The sequence below is a fragment of the Mus caroli genome, chromosome 9, assembly GCF_900094665.2.
Source record: "Mus caroli chromosome 9, CAROLI_EIJ_v1.1, whole genome shotgun sequence".
In the NCBI taxonomy this organism is placed as follows: Eukaryota; Metazoa; Chordata; class Mammalia; order Rodentia; family Muridae; genus Mus; species Mus caroli.
This window is the reverse complement of record NC_034578.1, coordinates 77,030,626-77,050,455: the sequence shown is the minus strand read 5'-3', so window position 1 is coordinate 77,050,455 and position 19,830 is coordinate 77,030,626. Positions and strand designations below refer to the sequence as shown.

The window sequence follows — 19,830 nt, the reverse complement described above, 5'->3', positions numbered from 1 at the left end:
AGCCTCTGGTTAAATTGTAATTTATTTTTGTATATAGTTTAATGGTCTAGAACAACCTTGTAACAGTATTTGAGCATGCATTAATAAATAAGCCATCTTCTCCTGCTGTCACTAACAAATTACTTTTCCAAAATAGAGGTACTACCCCAAAGGAAAGACCTTGACCTGAAAGTACCTGGTCCTTCATTCTTGCTTTTCGTGGTATGACAATGGTATTTAACTCAGGCTCTGCTGGACTGCTTCTGGGTTCCTGCTCTGCTCTGCAGGCATCTGCATTTAGTGCAGCTTCAACTTTTCCCGTAGATGGTGCTGGTGAGGAGCATGCTGAGTCGGCAGGCTGTGGGGATGTGCTCTCTCTCCTCTTAGTCCTATCGTCGTCGTCGTCATCATCATCACTGGACAAAATGACTAAAATCATACAGAAAAGTCAAAATTTACACTAAAAATTTTATATTTATATTTCATTTTTGCCAGTTAAAATACTAACTAGGAAGTATACCAAAACAGTCTTAGATCTTCTTCATATGAGATCAATAAAAGCAAATCAAAGAGGAACTCATAAGATGGCCCAGCATGTAAAACTGCTTGCTGTACAAGCCCAGTGGCCTGAGTTAGACCACTGAAATCCATGTAAAGTTGGAATACAAGAATTGACTCCACAAAAAAAAAAAAATATATATATATATATATATATATATATATATATATATATATATAAAATCCAGTGTATCTCATAAAAAGAATAAGATTTTAATTAAAAAAGCATATGATACATATTCTTTTCAAAAATATTAAACAAATATAAAATCAACTCTTTAGCCTTAGAGCTTTTACAGTCACCACTACCAGGATTGGGGATACAGCTCAGTAGTAGAGCACTTGCCTATCATGTATGAGGCCCAGGGTTCAAATCTCCAGTACTGCCAAAGAAAAAATAAAACACAATAGATAGAATCACCACTAATCTACACAGCTATACCAGTAACTCATAGAAATATTTGTAAGTCTATTTCTGAGTTACAAAATATTTAAGGCTTGAAAATATCCCATTTATGTTCAAAATAACATATATTTAAAATATGTGGCAAATAATTTTCCCTTACAATGGGAAGCACTGAAATTATAACTGGTCCTAAGAAGAAGCTGTACCAATATCTGATGTTCAATAAAATCTTGCTTTATAAACATGAAGAAGACAACTGTAAGACAATTTGATCGTAGATCTTGGGCTCATTACTACACCTATCTTATTGCCCCCTGTACCAAATCCTAGAATGGCCCACAATGCACTGAGTAAAATCACAAATCCTCACTCCAGGAACACTAGGAAGAATTTCTGTCATCTATTCTACCTTCAATATTCTTTGTGTTTTGTCATAAAGTATTGGCTTAAAAATCACTTCTTGAACAATCTAAACTAATGCAAGCACAGAGACAGTCAGTTACTAATTGATTTCAATGTTGTAACACTCTTTGATGTAAAAGGTCATTTGCAACTATAAGAGTTGGGACAATGTTTTGCTCACTGCTATATTCTAGAACCTCAAACTGTGCTTCATTCAAAAAAACAACAAAAAAACATTAAAAATATCCTGGACTAACATATAGTCTTTAAAGTACACCAGTATGAGAGTAAATTCTCAGCTCAACACTCTGGTGATGCAGTGCCCATGAATTTCTTCTGTGAGTAACATTAAGAAAGGGGAGGTGGGTAAAGAAGGCATAATGCACAAACATATAGGAGCAGTTTTCTTTCTAGTACCCCACACATACATATTCACTTAATAGGGAGTAGTGTACTCGCCCTGGAGGGCCAGTACTATAGTAATATCCACTTATCTCTGATTTTGTTATCTAGTTTCACAACAAATACTGGCCTGCTATGATTTTCAAAGCTGGTTATTTGATTCAATTTCTCTCCTCTATGAAATCAGAGACTACAATGAAATCTATTTCACAGGATTGTTGCAAAGAAAGCAGGATATATAAAACTCTATTACAGGGATTGGTACATATTAACTTTTAAATCGGATGTGTACTTTGACACAGCTTGAACTGCCCATGAATTTCCACTGATTTTTTTCTATGTCTCAAATACTGTATTTAACTATAATTATTCACTATTTGTGTTATCTCCTCAAATTACTAACAAAGGTCTAGGAGACAGCTTGGTTGGCAAAGTACCCAGAACTGAATCTGATCCCCAGAACCCACATAAAAAAGTTGGGCATGGTAGTTTCTAACCCCAGCGTAGGGAAGGAAGAGACAGGATAACCCCTGGAACTCCCTGGCCAGCCAGGCTAGCTGACTCACCAAGAACACACACAAAGTCTAGATAGGAGATACAGACAAAAATACACAATACACTCGGGAGGCAGATGCAGGCAGATTTCTGAGTTCGAGGCCAGCCTGGTCTACAAAGTGAGTTGAGTTCCAGGACAGCCAAGGCTATACAGAGAAACCCTGTCTCGAAAAACCAAAAACCAAACCAAAACCAAAACAAAAAAAAAAAACCACAATAACTAGTACTTGAGCAAAAGACTGGGGCCAAGCTACTGTTTTTCTCATTTATTATTTTAACATGAGCAGAATGGGAACAAAGTCAGTTATTGCTTTTGTAACTAAATGCACAAGTTCTAATCACTTAATCCCCAAATGAAGCGTATGTGCTACAAAAAGACGCCTCTTAAAACTGTATATATACTCATTAAAAACTATGCAACAAAAATATTGGCTATTAAGTATTAATAGCACTAATCTAGTTGAGCAACGCTCGGGAGCAAAGGCAGGAGGCCGCTGGAACCCACGGGTTTTGGAGTTTGAAGATACTTACTTGGGTCGTTTAAATCTGACACGATCATCTTTCGCTCTTTTGGGTTTGTGAGTTTAGGTATTTTTCCTCCAGGTAAAATGACTTTCCCATTTGTCTGTATGTAATTATGTCTGCTATCATCACAGGTGACCAAAATATCAACTGGAATCTTATCCACACTGTTCCCATAAAATTTCTTAGCTGTTAGTCCTGTGTTTTGTGATTTCTGTCCTCCAGAGTTCTGATGAATTGATGTTCTTAGCAATGCTCCAGTAGGTTCATTCAAAGTTACGGCTTGTCGGCAATTTCTTTGCAAATCATTATGAAAAACAATACCACAACTTTGGCATTTGGTCTGACTTTCTTTTCCACATTTTGGGCAATATTCACGCTGTTCAGAAACCTTATGTCCCAAAAGAACAAAAGAAAAGACTTTGGTATTTTTACATCAGCATAAAAAAGCTTCTTTTAAAAGTCTCAAAATGCCCAGCAGTGGTGGAATACACCTTTAATCTCAGCACTTAGGAGGCAAAGGCAAGTGGATCTCGTGAGTTCAAGACCAGCATGGTCTACAGAGTGAGTTGCAGGACAGCCAGGGCTACACAGTGAAACCCTGTCTCAGAAAACCATACACACAAAACAAAAACAGAAACAACAACAAAAATCCCCAATCCCCCACAAAACAGTAAATGTAGATTACTTTGTTACACCAAGTGATGAAGCCCTGGAAGAATGATGGTGATGTGTGAAAAACAGCAGGGACAGTTTGAAAAGATGGTCGCAAACAATAGTAGGCATCATCTGAACATCAAAATATATGAAAGTTAAAGACTCTAACTCAAGTAAAAGAAGAATCCATGTGCTCATGCTGATGCAAAGAACTAACTATGGGCTAAGAGACAGTACTTGACACTCAATTATCTGGCCCAGAATTCACATCTTAGCACCCACAGAAATAAAACAATTTCCTTTTTAAAGTAATATAAAACTAAAGGGGAAAAAAGGAAAGAAATGACTGGAATCTCTGGAAGGAATGGCACACACCTTTAATCCCAGCACTGGGAAGGCAGAAGCAGGTGGATCTCTATGAGTTCAAGGCCAGCCTTGTCTACAAAGTGAGTTCCAGGGCAGCCAGAGCTAATTTGAAACAAAAAAAAAAAGAAATTGCTGGGATTATTATTATTCCACATGGAAATAGTCTAAAGAGTTGTGGCAAATAAAATGCAACATATGACCCTGAAATGAAGCCTCACCCACTAATGAATACTGTTCACACAAAATCTGAATGAAGGCATTTAGTGATCAGGACCTGCTTGGCATGCCAAACCAACGTCCTAGGTTCACAAAAAGGAGGGGAGAAAAATAAAAGAACTGGATTTTGTGGAACAGAAAGTAAGTTTAAAAATCAGTATTTCCTGGGGGCTGGAGAGATGGCTCAGCAGGTAAGAGCACTGACTGCTCTTCCCAAGGTCCTGAGTTCAAATCCCAGCAACCACATGGTGGCTCACAACCACCCGTAATGAGATCTGACGCCCTCTTCTGGTGTGTCTGAAGACAGCTACAGTGACTTATGTATAATAATAAATAAATTAAAAAAAAAAAATCAGTATTTCCTGTAAGGTGTATTGTGCATGTGTCAGTGTAGTTTCCTGTAGAGCCCAGAAGGAAACACCAGATTTTCCTCTACTTTGGTAGATTTTTTTTTTTTTAATTAAAAACAAAACCAAAAAGAAACCTTTTTTCTTTGTGTGTAACTTAGTATGAATGGAAGAAAGGAACAGGGAAGCAGGAGCGAGGGAGAGAGAGGAGTTGAGGAAGAAATTGGGGAGAGGGGGAAGAAAGAGGAGACCTGAAAAGAGAAGAATAAGAGAAATGAATAGAAACAGGTCAGAGACAACCTTGAGTTTCAATCCTTGCTTTCTTCTATTGTGAGACAAAGTGTCTTTTTGACACTAGACCCTCCTGTCTCTGCTTCCCATCTCACCCTAGGAGCCACAGTATTACACATATGGACTATCACATTTGGCTCTATATTGGTTCAGCTCCTCAGACTTGTTTGGCGAGTGCCTGTACTAACTGGGCTCTCTTTTTCCCATGCTAATTTTTAAAAAATTAATAGCTACATATGATACCTCATGCCTGTAATCAACAACTTGAGAGCTAATGCTAGAGGACTGTCATGAACTGGACGTTAGCTGAGTTTCAGGTCAGCTGGTATTGAATAAGAACCTGTCACTCAAAACAAAAGAAAACCAAATAAAACCACATATTTTTTAAAACAACCTTTTGTCTCTTTAATTTTTGGCTGATTACAATTATCTGAATTTTGTTATAGGGATGCATTGATAAATTCTGTATATAAAAAAAAACTCTGTAGTTTGGACAAGTAGAAAATGGTTTATTTAAGTCAGAAACATTTACTTAAATAGCTTTTCTTAATTTCTTTGGGTCCTATGATGAATGTAATAAGCAGTAAAGACAATGTGAATGGCTGGGGAGATGGCTGGGCAAGAAAAGCCTACAAGCCTGAAGGCCTGAGTCTGCTCCTGAGGATCCAGAGTAAAGGAACCAAGTCCCAACGGCTGTCCACACACCTCCACCTGACACGTGAACACACTCTCATGCATATATAGTCACAAAATGGATGTTAAAACAGTAATAGAACTACCAAGTGATTAGTAAGAGCAACAACGTTTCTACCTACCTCTAAAAGGGTCAAACACTTCTTTGAGGCAGGGGACAAAGGAGAAAGCTGGTAAGTGCTACAGTGCCGCTTCTGCTGGACTTTCCTCTTAATCTCAGGGTCTACATATGATTCTGACTCTTCCGCTTTCTTCATTATATGGTCTAAAGGAAGTGGGGGATGAAAAGCACTCAATTTAAATCTAATAAATTCCTCATGATCTTTGCTATAGAAGAATTAAATTCCATGTTTTCAAGTTTAAATTTTAGTTAAAATGGGATAGTGCATAGTATGTATGATAAAGAAGAACCAGGTGGCTAGTAGGCAGAAGTCCTTGCCACAACACTGACAACATGAAGTTGATTCTCAGGATCCACATGATAGAAGGGATCTCCTGAAAGTTGCTCACTTGGGTACATGCACACACACGCAATACAGGTAAAAAGACAAAAACAAGACCTTTAAGATGAAGGCAGTAATAATGCCCGAGCTACTCTTACCTGGTTTTCCCTTCTCAGCAGCCTTTCCACTGCTTCCTTAGTAGGGCAACATTTTACTTACTTGAGCAGTAAGGTAACAGAAACACTGTAATAAACCACACACATGCCTCTTTCCCTCCAACTTAGCCCTGTTCTTACATTAGAAATAAGAAAATATAGGAACTCAAACATTTACAAAGGGTTAGAAGAAAATAAACTAAACTAACTCTTAGGCTGCTCGTGTGGGCTGTGTGGTAGTAGTTGTCTAGATATCTATTTTTCCCCTAGAAATATAAGAGATTTGTCTTTATTACTTAAAGACTTACTTACTTTAATCATAACTGTATGTTTAACATAACTGCTCTATTGACCTACTCTCAACTTTGCTAAATAGTTCTACTTGAATATTTTATTCTCTTTTTTCCTATTTTTTGAGATGAAGTCCAGCTATGTTAACCATGTTGGTATGAACTCACTATGGAGTCCAGGTTGGCCTTAAAAGTGTAGGCTTCCTTCTGCTGTTGGATCCCAAATGCTAGCATAACCACACACCACTGTGTCCACCTTCCTTTGCTCTTCTGACTGCAAAGCCTCATGTGGACCCTGGACATGCCAGGACTCTGTATTTCATTCCACAGAGGTTCATTTCCCAGAGTATTTTCTTCTATTTTCTTCCATATACTCCTCTCTGTACAAGCAAAGTCCACCCAACTGAATGGTCAAGTAAGCAATCCGGTTTCCATGGCACCCAAACTGTACTTCTATTAGCACTCATTTAAAAATAGAATACTTGTTTGTATTTTTCTATTGTTGCCAATATGCTGTAAGAAATCAGGTTTTAGTCATATATTTTTCTAACACCTCAAATTACAAAAGACAAAACTGGACAAGGATTTATCACACTATTGAACAAAGACATAACTGTATGATGCATTTAAGTATGAAATTAGTGAGGTATGTGGCACAGGCCTTTAATCCCAATGCCGGGAGGTAGCGGTAGGAGCAGAGAGGCAGAGGGATTTAGAGGAAGGGGTGATATTTCTAAGTCACTTGTAATGACTTATACTTTACAATAGACATAATAAACTCAGAACCTGAAGACATAACCTACAGCCAAAGACATAAAAGACTTTAAGACAAACAAAACAAAACAAAACAAAACAAAAAACCACCATCGAGGTTTTACACTTGAAACAATAGCAGTCTACAGCATCCAAATGTTAGTGATTTTTGAGGGATACTTTACTTTGCAATCTCTAAACAAATGATCACTAAGAGCTATGCTATCCCACTCTTTGTATAAAAGAACATAGAGAACATTTTTAAAGTCAGACAGTACATGTCTTGGTCAGGGTTTCTATTCCTGCACAAGCATCATGACCAAGAAGCAAGTTGGGGAGGAAAGGGTTTATTCAGCTTACACTTCCATACTGCTGTTTATCACCAAGGAAGTCAGGGCTGGAACTCAAATAGGTCAGGAAGCAGGAGCTGATGCAGAGGCCATGAAAGGATGTTCTTTACTGGCTTGCTTCCCCTGGCTTGCTCAGCCTGCTCTCTTATAGAACCCAAGACTACCAGCTCAGAGATGGTCCCACCCACAAGAAGACCTCCCCTCTTGATCACTAATTGAGAAAATGCCCCACAGCTGGATCTCAGGGAGGCATTTCCCCAACTGAAGCTCCTTTCTCTATGATAACTCAGCCTGTGTCAACTTGATACAAAACCAGCCAGTACAGTACATAAACACAGGTGTCTAGAATATAACAACTTACTTGTAAAATTAATTTACAGCAAAATAGTCTAAAACCACGACCCTCAACAGGATATGGATTCTGAGTACTTGAAAGGCCAGGACAGACCAGACTAGCTAACACAAAGTGTGCTATAAAGAAAACCCTCCGTCCCTTTAGTCAACATGCTGCTTCCAACTTGTTTTATTTTATTTTGAGACAGGGTTTCACTATATAGCCTTGTTTGACCTGGAACTCACTAAATAGACCAGGCTGGCATTGAACTCACAGCAATCTATCTGCTTCTGCTCTCCAAGTACTGGGTTTAAAGACTTGTGACTCTACACAGTTTTTTTTTTAATTAAACTCAATTAAGCACATAAAGGAAAAATCCTTTCCTCATAAACAAATTTTCACTAGATTTTAAGGGGAAATGTGTATTACTCCACTCAGATTTTCTGCCAAATGCTTCTTACATACAAATACTATTTAAAATACAAGTAAATATAACAGTGTGCATAACATTTTAAATTGAGCATACTGTCTTCTACTTTGTATATGAATGAGAAGGGCCTAATTACAAGATTCCTGAAGACTAGAATTTGCAATGCCTGTCACCTGTAAGAAATGTAGCACTTAAACTTCTATTGTGTGCACATCTGCCAATATTTTAAATCATTTCTAGATTGCTTATGTTGTCCAATATACTATAAAAGCTATGTAAGTAGCTATTTTACAGTGTCATTTAGTAAATTAAAACAAACAAGAAGGTAAATGGTCAAGACTGATCTAATTTTGACAGACGAAATTTTCCTTTTTCAAATATAATTGATCATTGTGGCTGAAATCTGTAGGTGTGAATTCCAAAGTTATGGAAGCTCAGCCAGGCGGTGGTAGAGCACGCCTTTAATACCAGCACTTGGGAGGCAGAGGCAGGCAGATTTCTGAGTTCGAGGCCAGCCTGGTCTACAAAGTGAGTTCCAGGACAGTCAGGGCTACATAGAGAAACCCTGTCTCAACCCCCGCCCCCCCCAAAACAAAACAAAAACAAAGTTATGGAGGGTCACTGCACACAGACAGAAAGGTGATATTAAGGATTTAAGTAACCATAAAATGGACTGAGTGAATATGCAAGGATACTTTCCTTGTACATGTGAATTAAGCAGTGATTTATCAGTTGACTGTCATTGCAATCCTAAGACATAATTGTATGAAATATGTAATTAAAATGTATATATTCAACAATAGCATATAATGCCAACTAGTTCTAAACTTTCAGAGAAATATTACAAAATGAAAAGGAAGCTTAAGGAGCAAAATGAAAAGCAGAGGGGTATGGGTAGCTTATCGTATCATTATATAGGGGCTATTCTATGTGCTTGAAAAAATTAAATTATTACCAAACAAAACAAACAACAACAAATCCAATGTGTATTAACAAAACCTAAAATATTTACACTTAATAGCTTATGAGCATTAACTTAGTTCATGAGATTGAACTCAGAAGTTCAATCCACAAAGTGGATTATCTTCTAGACTTTGCACATGGGATGTAATACTTGGGCTATACACACACACACACACACACACACACACACACACACACTAATAAATAAACATAAAAAATGTAAAACTAAATCATCTTACATGTCAGGAACCTAATTTTTATTTACATTTTAAATTCATTTGATGGTGGTGGTGGTAACATGTATAATATGTTTGACTACAGGCATGTACACACCATGGTGCACACATGGAGGGCAGTCTTGTAGTGAAGTCTCACCTTCCACCTTTAAGAATATGAGAGATCAAATTCAGGTTGTCTAACATAAGTACTCAAATATTTTTTTCCACTGCCCTCACCTTGTTAGTATCACAGTGATTTTTTTTTTAAAAGGCAAAAATATTCCAGGAACTATGATAGAAACATGTCTGCAGTCTTCAAAGGAAATACTAAAATTAAATGTGATTTTCATGCAGCATTCTATCCAATCTGCTAGTATCCTATAACCAGGCATTGATCTACCTGCTTAACACAATGGAGGGCTCCATTACCTCTAATATAACTAAAGAGAAGAGGTAGCATCTCAATGTAACTTTTATATTCCTCTCATGATGTGTACAGCTTGGGCTGAAGAAGTTCAGTTGGTAGAGTGCTTATGTGGCATACACAAAGCTCTAGGTCTGATACCCACCACTACAGAAGACAAGAGCCACTCTAGGATCTGAGACTCTTAAACACCTCTCCCGAAAATGCTTATAATTTAAATATTTTCCTGCAATTTGTAAGTACCGCTAATAATGCAAAATAAATAAAAACAGAAAATTACCATTAGACAAAAATCAGCAACTGTTGCATGAATGAGGAACAGGCTCATCAGGACCCACTAATGAAGCTATGGATGATGGTGCAATCCTATAATCCCAGCAGTCCAGGGGAGTAAACAGAATTGATCACGGGCAGTTTGAGGCTGAGCCATGTGAGGCTGTCCGAAAAGTTCAACACCCCTCCCCTCAACACTCACCAACGGATGCTAAATCCCAGAGAGAAAAGTTAAGGCCGAACAGGAGTTCTGCAGTACCTCAGAATTATCAAAGACCTTTACTGAGAACCAAAGGAAATGCTAATTTTACAGTGATGAAGGCTGGAGCGACTACTCTGACTGTAACAAAGTGATTGTGACTAACATCAGCCGTAGCAAACACATGGCATTTGTAATTCCTGATCTGATGCACTGGGAAAGGCGCATTGTTTCTGTCAACGCTGTCAGAAACCAGCAGAGGAGCAGCTTCAGCTTTCAAACCGCCCAACCCAAACCATGGGGCGTCACAAACGCAACTCACCCATACTCATGGAAATGATCTAGAAACCTAAAATACAACTGATTGCAATGTGGAAAAGGCATCAATGAAAAACGTTTACTTGTGAACAAGGTCAACAGCTTAGCAAATAATCTTAAAATGAGACAGACCTGTGGTGGCATGTGCCAAAAATACCATCATTCAGAAGGCTAAGGGAGAAGATCAATAGTTTGAACTAACTTGAGCTATACAGAGTGCTATGCTGGCCTAGACTATGTAATGAAACTGTGTCAAAAAGCAAACAACAACACACAGTGAACAAATAAGCAAACACCTTAGACTAATCTTCATTTTGACAAGTACTGAATAAAAAAGGTATAGCAAGAATGAAGAATAAATAGGAACCATTGTGTTCCTTTTGCTACTTTAATTATTATACTCTACAATTATTTCAAAGTGAAAAACAAACAAAATCAAAGATTATTCCTAATTCCTTAGTGAGTAGTATTCAGTGGTGTTTTGTTTGTCTGACTGTTTGTTTGAGACAGGGTCTTACTATATAGCTTTGGATAGCCTGAACTTATTAGGGGGCCCAGACTGGCCCCAAACTCACTGAGATCTACCTACCTCTGCCTCCAGAGTGCTGGGATATAAGGTGTGTGCTACAATGCCCAGCTGAATAAATATTGTTGGATATTACTGAATATTGTTGAATAAACTGTAGGTGTTCTAACAGACTGGCTAAATGCATCTACAATATGGGTCCACTCTGCTTCTCGGAAACGCATTTATCAAATGAGAATAGCATTGCACATTCTTCTTTGAAGATCAACCTAACTTTGTACTTTGACCCGGGTTAAGCCTGGGCAAGTAATTCAGTGCTTCTCTGGAACTATTTGCTGTTCTGTACAAAATATAGGTATAAAATCTAAACTTAGAGGAATCTTCCACAAGAAATAGGACATAACTACATAACAAATATAATGTATTTAACATAGCAAGTGGAATGGAGTCAGTGTTCGATTAAAAAATGAATGTGTAACAGAATGGATGTTGAAGAAGGTGGTCACTATTGCTAAACTCAATTTATTAATGTAACTGTGCACTGCAAAGTATATTATTCAAATTTAAAGTGAATAATACAAGATAATGAGTTAGAACTGAGGATGAAAATTTTTTATCACAGTGGTATATTCAATGCATGTGTACCAAAGTTTGGAATTAGGAATCACCATGTTTTTGTTAAAGATTGAAATATTAATTAAAGATTAGCTACAGCTTTAAAATAGTTTTATATTTAATAGTATCAGTTTTATATTAATGCACAAATAACATGTACTTCTCATGCAGAATCATCAAGATGTGGCTTGTCTGTAAACAAGTAGGACACATGTTAAGCAAGCTATTATATAAGGACTGTGCAGATGGCCAGACTAAGTGCCCAGCACCCATGTTACACAGCTCACAACTTCCTTATATTGTAGCTATAGCTCTAGGAAGATATGAAGCTGCCTGCCTCTATGGGCAGCAGTACAAATGCATACACCTCACACAGACACATGTACACACAGAGTTAAAATTAACAAAAATCAATCTAATAAACAAATAAACAATCCATTCTAGATTGGGCTTAGCAAAATATGCCTTTCAATTTCTTCCACCCCTGAGATTAAGGGAGAAAGATTAAAGACAGCTGAAACAGAGAAACCTTGATCTCAGAACAATAAACAGAAATGATGCTGAGCTGGCTGGATGGCTCAGAGAGTAAAAGCACTTGCAGTGCAAACTCAACCACTGGAGTTATATGCCAGGACACATATAAACTCAGCCACTGGAGTTATATGCCAGGACGCATATAAACTCAGCCTCTGGAGTTATATGCCAGGACACATATAAACTCAGCCACTGGAGTTATATGCCAGGACACATATAAACTCAGCCACTGGAGTTATATGCCAGGATGCATATAAAAGAAAAACTAAGGAGTGTGTGCATCTGTAATCCCAGCACTCACTCCTAAGGTGGGGTGACAAGGGGAGGGAGTGGCCTGTACGCTGGAGTACACAGTGGGGCAGACTACCTCAACAAGGGAAAGGAAAATGTTGTCTTCTGACCACCACACAGAGCCCATTGCATCCAATTCCATATACCCATTAAAATAAATAAAATGACTATTTTATATAAGGAAAAATCAATTTGTTGGTGAAATACATTTGATACATGTTATTTGTGCATTAATATAAAGCTGATACTATTAAATATAAAACTATTTTACAGCTGTAGCTAATATTTAATACTTCAATCTTTAACAAAAATATAACATAATCCAGGGATTTTAAACTACTCACCTAATTGTACAACCACCCTGACAATATATGATCACAGTTAAAATTTTTAAAAAATATGAAATCTGTTATAAAGTAACAGTTTTCAACATGATTTCTAGTAGGTCCCAGAGTATTCTGAAGCTAGTATCTATATTCTCTCTCTTTGTACTTCTCATGCAGTAATTCAAAACCCTTCATAGGTTAACAAACAAAATTGTATACTCACCTCCACCTTGGCCATGACTTAACATTATAGGGCTGTTTTCAGCTTTGTGGACATAAGGTGGGTATTCTTTCCTACAAGAGGAAATGTTTATGATTTCATTTAAATAGAAAATAAAGCTTTCAAAACGAAAAGTCTAAGGAACAGTTAAAATACATTTATTCAGAGAAACCATAGTTTGTCGTGTTAAAAATTGATTGTATAAAATACATTCAAATTATTGGTTTTTCAAGGAAGTCTTTAATTTTTTGTTTTTTAGATAAGTGCCTCACTTTTCTCATTTATGGTCTCAAACTGCCTAATACAAGTGTCCCTCGAGTAGCTGGTACTCCAGACACTACCTTTAGCCAGTTTTTTTTTTTGGAAGCTACGTATTTATTCCTCCAATGTAAAATTTAGACCTTTTCTCTTGAAACTGCCTTTTAACCAATTTATGACATTCACATTAAAAATACTATCAGTTTGAACAAATTACCCAGCAGAATACCAAAAATAAATAAATAAATAAATAAAAATAAAGATATAAAAATAATCAATGAATAAAATAAATATTGACAAAAAAATGAATATTAAATAAAACTAGTCTTGAAGACTATCATTACAAAAATGTATCAAACAGATCCATGAATTATAGAACAAGTGAAGTCTAGCTCTTATCTTGTCATGGGATATTATACACTTGTCTAAACATATTAAACTATTCTGTCAAACAATATACAGTTAGCTATCATTATTTTAGAAGGGGTCTCATTATATAGCGCAGTCTACCTTCAAACATGCAATCCTCCTGCCTTCATGCTGGAAGTACAATTATAAGCCACTGCCCTTGGTTCAACATAGACCATATAATAAACCTAACTTGAATAAGTAAATGTCCTAGATAGTATACTTCTTTAAATCTAAAATGCTAATTTTGAGAAAAAACAAACAAACAAACAAAAAAAACAAAAAACAAGCATGTTGTGTCTAGTATTGAGAGAAAATCACCATAGAAAGAAAAAGCAGCACTAACTCAGGAGTTCTAACAGATACTTTCCAAGCCTGGGTAAGTATATTCAAATACTTATTTTACATCAGCAGGAAATTAAAGAAGCTATATTATTTATTTATAAATGTTCACACTAGTGTTCAGTAGCTTCTATCCAGTTAAGAGCAACGTAATTCATTGATTATATAAATCACAAATGAATACTTTCAAGGATTTAATATTTCCACATAACACTCAAAATATGAATGACAAAGAAAATATTACTAAAAGGAGATGGTATCTGTAAGAGCAATGAGCAGACAATGAATGCTATGTGCTACATACCAATGTTCAAAAGTTTACTATTAACTCCATATTCTCTTGGTAACCTTGCAAGCTATACATTATCAACATTTTTATAGATGAAAAGCTGAGGGACAATAAAATTAATTAGCTGGTCCATAGCCCCACAATTATAAAATGACAATTTTAGAATTGAATCCCAGCAAAGTGTGTCAGCAACAATGACTAGAGCAGTATCAGGAACATGTGAACAATTTTTACTCTACCAAGATTTAAAAATCTGTGATGACATAAACTGTACGGGTAGGAAAAAGACCTGCCTTTCATGTAGTGGTAGCAATGGGATGAAGAAAAGAGAGGTGGAGATTTAGCTCGATGGATGCTAGTTTGCCTAGCATGCACAAAGTCCTTAGTTTGATCTCTGCACTGTATAGTTTGTTTGTGTGTGTGTAATTATGTATGTATGTATGTATGTATGTATGTATGTATGTAGCACTCAAGAGATAGAGACAGGAAGACCAGAAGTTGAAGTTCAAGGTTAGGACTAGAGATGGTTCAGCAGTTACATGAAATCTTAACTTCTCTTGCAGAAGTTCTCATGCACACAGTCACCTACAGCTCCAGTTACTGGAAGAATTGGAAGAGTCAATACTTCCAACCTTCAAAGATACCTGAGCTCATGTGCCCATACCAGAGGAAAATGCATAATACATACAATTATTAATAATCATAAATCATAGAAAAAGGTCAAGGTCATTTCAACTACATAAAATTCTAAGCCAATCTGGGATATATAAAGACAATGTACCAGAGAAAAAGGAGGGCTAGTAGCCTTGCTAGTTAGCTGTCATCGTGCAGGAAAGTACTAACTAGGAAGGAAAATTACCACTGACACTTGCTATGAACCCTATGAGCTATATATAATGCCAATCTGCCGTGCAGAACATACCCACTGGCGCAACAGTGGATGAAGTTACTGGGGTACCCAACTCTTTGCTGGTTAGGTTTGAGGTCCTCTGCACAGGAGGGAACTCACACTGGTACTATAGACTGGGTCAAAGTTCTTGACTGGGAAGGTCACAGGTCCTGGTAGGTAGCCTACTGCTGATGGTCTGCCACATAAACATCCCATCAGCCTGCCTTGTCAGTATGTTTATACACACTATGTACCTACAGGACAGTGCGGCCCCAGCCTTGTCCAGAGAAGTTTCTACTTGTAATAGATAACAGTGACGTCAGAGACTCACCAATGACCAAAGTGTTAAGAATAAGTGACTGCTGAGTGTTCAGCTCTAAACATGCAGCACTCTCCACGCACACTCACTCTAGCTCACATACACGGGCTTAGGAAACACTGGGGAAAGTGGTAGGAGAATGCAAGAGCTGGAGAACGGGGAGTAGTGGTGTGAAATGTTATTTTCTGGGCATAAGAGGGCAGTTTGCACTCATGAGCTCACAGTAGTGTAGTTTCCCTACATGAGACCTGCAGAAGCATGGGCCTATCAACATTCCACCATGGGAGGGAGGGAAAGAACTCATGGAGCTCCCTCTTTCCTTGAGGAGCCAGGAGCAGTTAATGGTTACTGAGGGAAGGGCCAGCAGTGTATCTTAGTGTAGTAGCAAGTGGTGAGTTGTCCTTGCTGAAATAAAAAAATCCCTCACCTATGCTCATGCAAGCAATTCTAATTAAATGCAGTGGGCTGCGCATGTCAGTGGGGGTGGGGGGAATAGAAGAAGAAGAGGGAAGGGAGGAAGAGGGAGGAGGGGAGAGAAGAGAGGAGGTAGGGAGAACCCTGTTAGGAAAAGGAGGCTGGGAAAGAAGAAAAGGTAATGGTAGAGATCAGTTCATACTGTGTATAAAATTGTGAGTCAATTTTAAATGTTCAAAATCCATTTTTCTAAAGGCCTCATTTTCAGCATCTAGCTCATCATGGTGGCACATGCCTGTAACCCCAGCTTTTAGCTCAGCATGGCAGCACATGCCTGTGGCTCATGCCTGTCATCCCAGCAGCTGGAAAGGCACAAGGGTCAGGAGTTCAAAGTCAGCTGCAGCTTCACAGTGAGGTTAAGGCCAGCATGAAAATCAACCTTAAAAAGTATGCTGGGCTCCTAACTATACTAAACTTAAAATATACATGTTTCATACAAAAAAGATACAATAAGGAAGCCAGAAGCAAATATAGCAATACTGCCACTGGAATTCTCTGTCTCCCATTTTTTAAAATATGGGCAACAGACAAAGTAAATATTTTGAAATGCTGAATATCGTTAAAAGAAGTCCACAACTATTAAGTTATAAGCACTCTGAAAAATAAAATGTATATTCTGTACAGTAAGCTATGTATGCTCTTTACTATTTGACACTCTTTTCTACCATGCACTGCTAATAAGAATGAATACATGATGATCATGTAATACCCACAATGCTAAAATATGTTACAATATATGTTTTCTTTCCAAATCTTCCTGCATGCTTTTCAACACAAGAAAAATAAACTGCTCTTAAATTATACTAAAATGAAGCCATGGCTGGGTGGTGGTGGCACACATCTTTAATCCCAGCACTTGGGAGGCAGAGGCAGGCAGATTTCTGAGTTCAAGACCAGCCTGGTCTACAGAGTGAGTTCCAGGACAACCAGGGGAAACCTGTCTCAAAAAAAAAAAAAAAAAACAAAAAACAAACCAGCTCCACCCCCCAAAAGCAGGCATAAAAATATTCCTCAAGCTTAACATAAAAATGTTTCCATCTGCATCCCAGAGATCAAACTCAGTTTGTCAAGCTTATTGGCAAGCACCTATCCCTGTGACTCCTCCCTCTCACGGCCCAGACTGAGCTTGCACAACTTGGATCCTACTGCTTCAGCCTCCCTCCCTCCCTCCCTCCCTCCCTCTCAAGTCCTGAGATTACAGGTTGTAAACCACCACACTGGCCTACCTTGGCCTTCTGTCTAAGGTAACCTTTGCCTGTTTTCTATTCTAAAGCTACCATTTTCCCCCTTACTATATATACTTGGCAACAAATTCAGTCCACACTCAAATGATAGCAACATTTACATACTTCACCTAGAATTATTCTGTAAGAAAAAGTTGCCCCTCCCCCCCAGTCCAGTCTACAGAGCATGCTAAATTATACTGCAAATCTAACCCAGTCTACATAGTGAGTTCCAGGATACAGACAGGTCGTCTTGCTTTTTATATTTAGCCCCTACTGTCCTTGATCTCCTGCTCCTCGTGTCTTAGTTTACTCATGTCTCCTGGCACAAAGATTCTGATGATTTAACTGTATGTAACCTTACTATTAAGGCACTGAAAATTTTACTTTTAAAGAACACTAGTGAGACATCAGTATAAACATAATATAATATTAATATAATATAACCATCCATGCAATAACATATGTACTGAGAATTATACTGAAACATCACCCACATACCAAAATATAGCAATGTACTATTAATCGGTTTCCTGTCATTAAATAGTAAGCTTTAGCGATGAACTCCAATTCAGGGTAATATTCAAAGCAAATAAGCTGATATTTTACTGCTACACCCATGTTCTAATTTCATTAAGCTTACCTTTCTTTTCGGTCCTGATTGCTTAAAACATGAAAAAGAAAAAAATGTAAGAGAGGAGACTTCATTGTTGATATGTCATTGCAGTTGTAATTATTGCAGTTAACAAGGCAAAACTATTAATATGAGTAATTTGTTTTAACAATATTTTGCATATACTATATGTTAACGATTGCTTTTTTTTAATTGTCACCAACATAAAATAATTTAAGTAGTCACATATTTAACAGGAAAACATGGATGCACAAAACCATGAAAATTCTCAAAGGGGTTTTACTTATAAAGCATTTAATAACATTATTTTTATGACAGTCAATAGACATAATTTTCAAGAAATAATGACATTTCCTGGAAGTTATTAAAAAATTCCAATAATTTTAAATTTATTATATCAGATACAAAGTTTTTAAGGCTAAAACTTGTTTAACACAACAGTCTTAGGAGAAATATTATATTTTATTTAGTACACAAGACAAAGCCTAGGCTTATAATCCTATTCTTATCACAAATTTGTGGAGAAACACAACTCATGGAAACTCCAGAAACCATGAGATACACAAGAGTTACACTACAGTCTGGAGTTTACAATAAAACTCCCATTCTGAAAATATGTTCCTCAACATAGAAAGGCTTAGATGTTCAAAACTCTAAGTAAGACATAAATAACAAAATCTTGAAACTACAGGACCTCATTCCTCTCCTGGGAGCACACAAGTAAGCTGACAGTACAATCCAGCAAATTAAGAAAAAAAAAGCACTGTAAATTCCATAAGAGCAGCACTCAAAAGACACATTAAAACTGTTCTCACAGTGAAGAAACAATATATCTGCACTAATATATCGGAAACTTTATCTTCACTACAAAATATATCTGTCAAGTGACAAGAAAATATCGCATTCCTATTAAAGTCAAGGAAATATAAACACACAAGTTCAAACAAACTAGTCTCTGTCTCTGTCTCTCTCCCTCCCACTCCCTCTCCCCCGACCCCTCTCTCAGCTACAGTCCCAGGAAATGTTAAGCACCTAAGTGAGATACTTCTAACATCAAAACATAGATCCCAAGAGGTAAACAGAGTTTAGAATTCTGTTGTTTCTAAAACTCACCTGTCCAAACCCAGAAAGTATAGAGGCTAGAACAAAGATAAAGACATAGGACTGGTTCTCCCTGATAAACCAAGAGATGTAGGAAGAGAAAACTATTACTACCTCTGTTTTCTTATCCATGAGGAAATTGCATTTTAGAGACAGAGAACTTCACTCAGTGGGAGTAAAAAACTCTCATGTTCCATCCTCAGCAGCACACAGATTCACACAATATACACACACAACACACACATACACATGCTGTCTAATTTACAAGTATTCACAAGAAGCTGCAATGTATATACTATCAAATCTCACTCTAGAAGGGGTGTATATATAAAAATAGATAAAACACGTGGAAGTTATTATTAATAACATAGGACTTGAAAGTGTCAGGTTTTTGAACCACTTCATACAAAATGGAAAGGAAAAGTTTCTTTTAACTAAGGCTGTACTAGTAGTCTTAAAAACGGCTCTGAGGTTAGAGCTGATATTGCTCTCACAGAGAACCCAAGTTTGACTTCTGGTTTCCATGCCAGGGATGCACAACTGCCTACCATTCTGGTTCCAGAGGACCTAGTACCTCTGCTGGCTCTGAGCACTTGTAGATGCATAGCTCACACAGACACATAATTAAAAACAAAAACAAACAAATCTTAAAATAAAAACTTCAAAATAAAGGGGAAGAAAAACACACTGGTTTAGTTCTGATATTTTTGTATTGATTTAGGACTTTAAAACTTCACCCACGCCGGGCGTGGTGGTGCACGCCTTTAATCCCAGCACTCGGGAGGCAGAGGCAGGCGGATTTCTGAGTTCGAGGCCAGCCTGGTCTACAAAGTGAGT

At 37.4% G+C, this 19,830-nt stretch overlaps 1 protein-coding gene across 3 annotated transcripts in view; it reads right to left on the bottom strand.

Annotated features, from left to right (window-relative positions):
- The window catches only part of Senp6 (SUMO specific peptidase 6), an 80,795-nt gene that overhangs the window by 29,620 nt on the left and 31,345 nt on the right, over positions 1-19,830 (bottom strand). For 2 of the 3 annotated variants that reach the window (XM_021172244.2, XM_029481180.1), the window contains 5 exons: positions 17,902-17,922; positions 13,060-13,130; positions 5,517-5,659; positions 2,834-3,215; positions 176-408 (listed from right to left, as the gene is read on the bottom strand). In XM_021172244.2, the coding sequence (XP_021027903.1) occupies positions 176-408; positions 2,834-3,215; positions 5,517-5,659; positions 13,060-13,130; positions 17,902-17,922 (850 nt within the window). The remainder of the gene's footprint in view (positions 1-175; positions 409-2,833; positions 3,216-5,516; positions 5,660-13,059; positions 13,131-17,901; positions 17,923-19,830) is intronic. The other variant, XM_021172245.2, reaches the window with a different exon arrangement.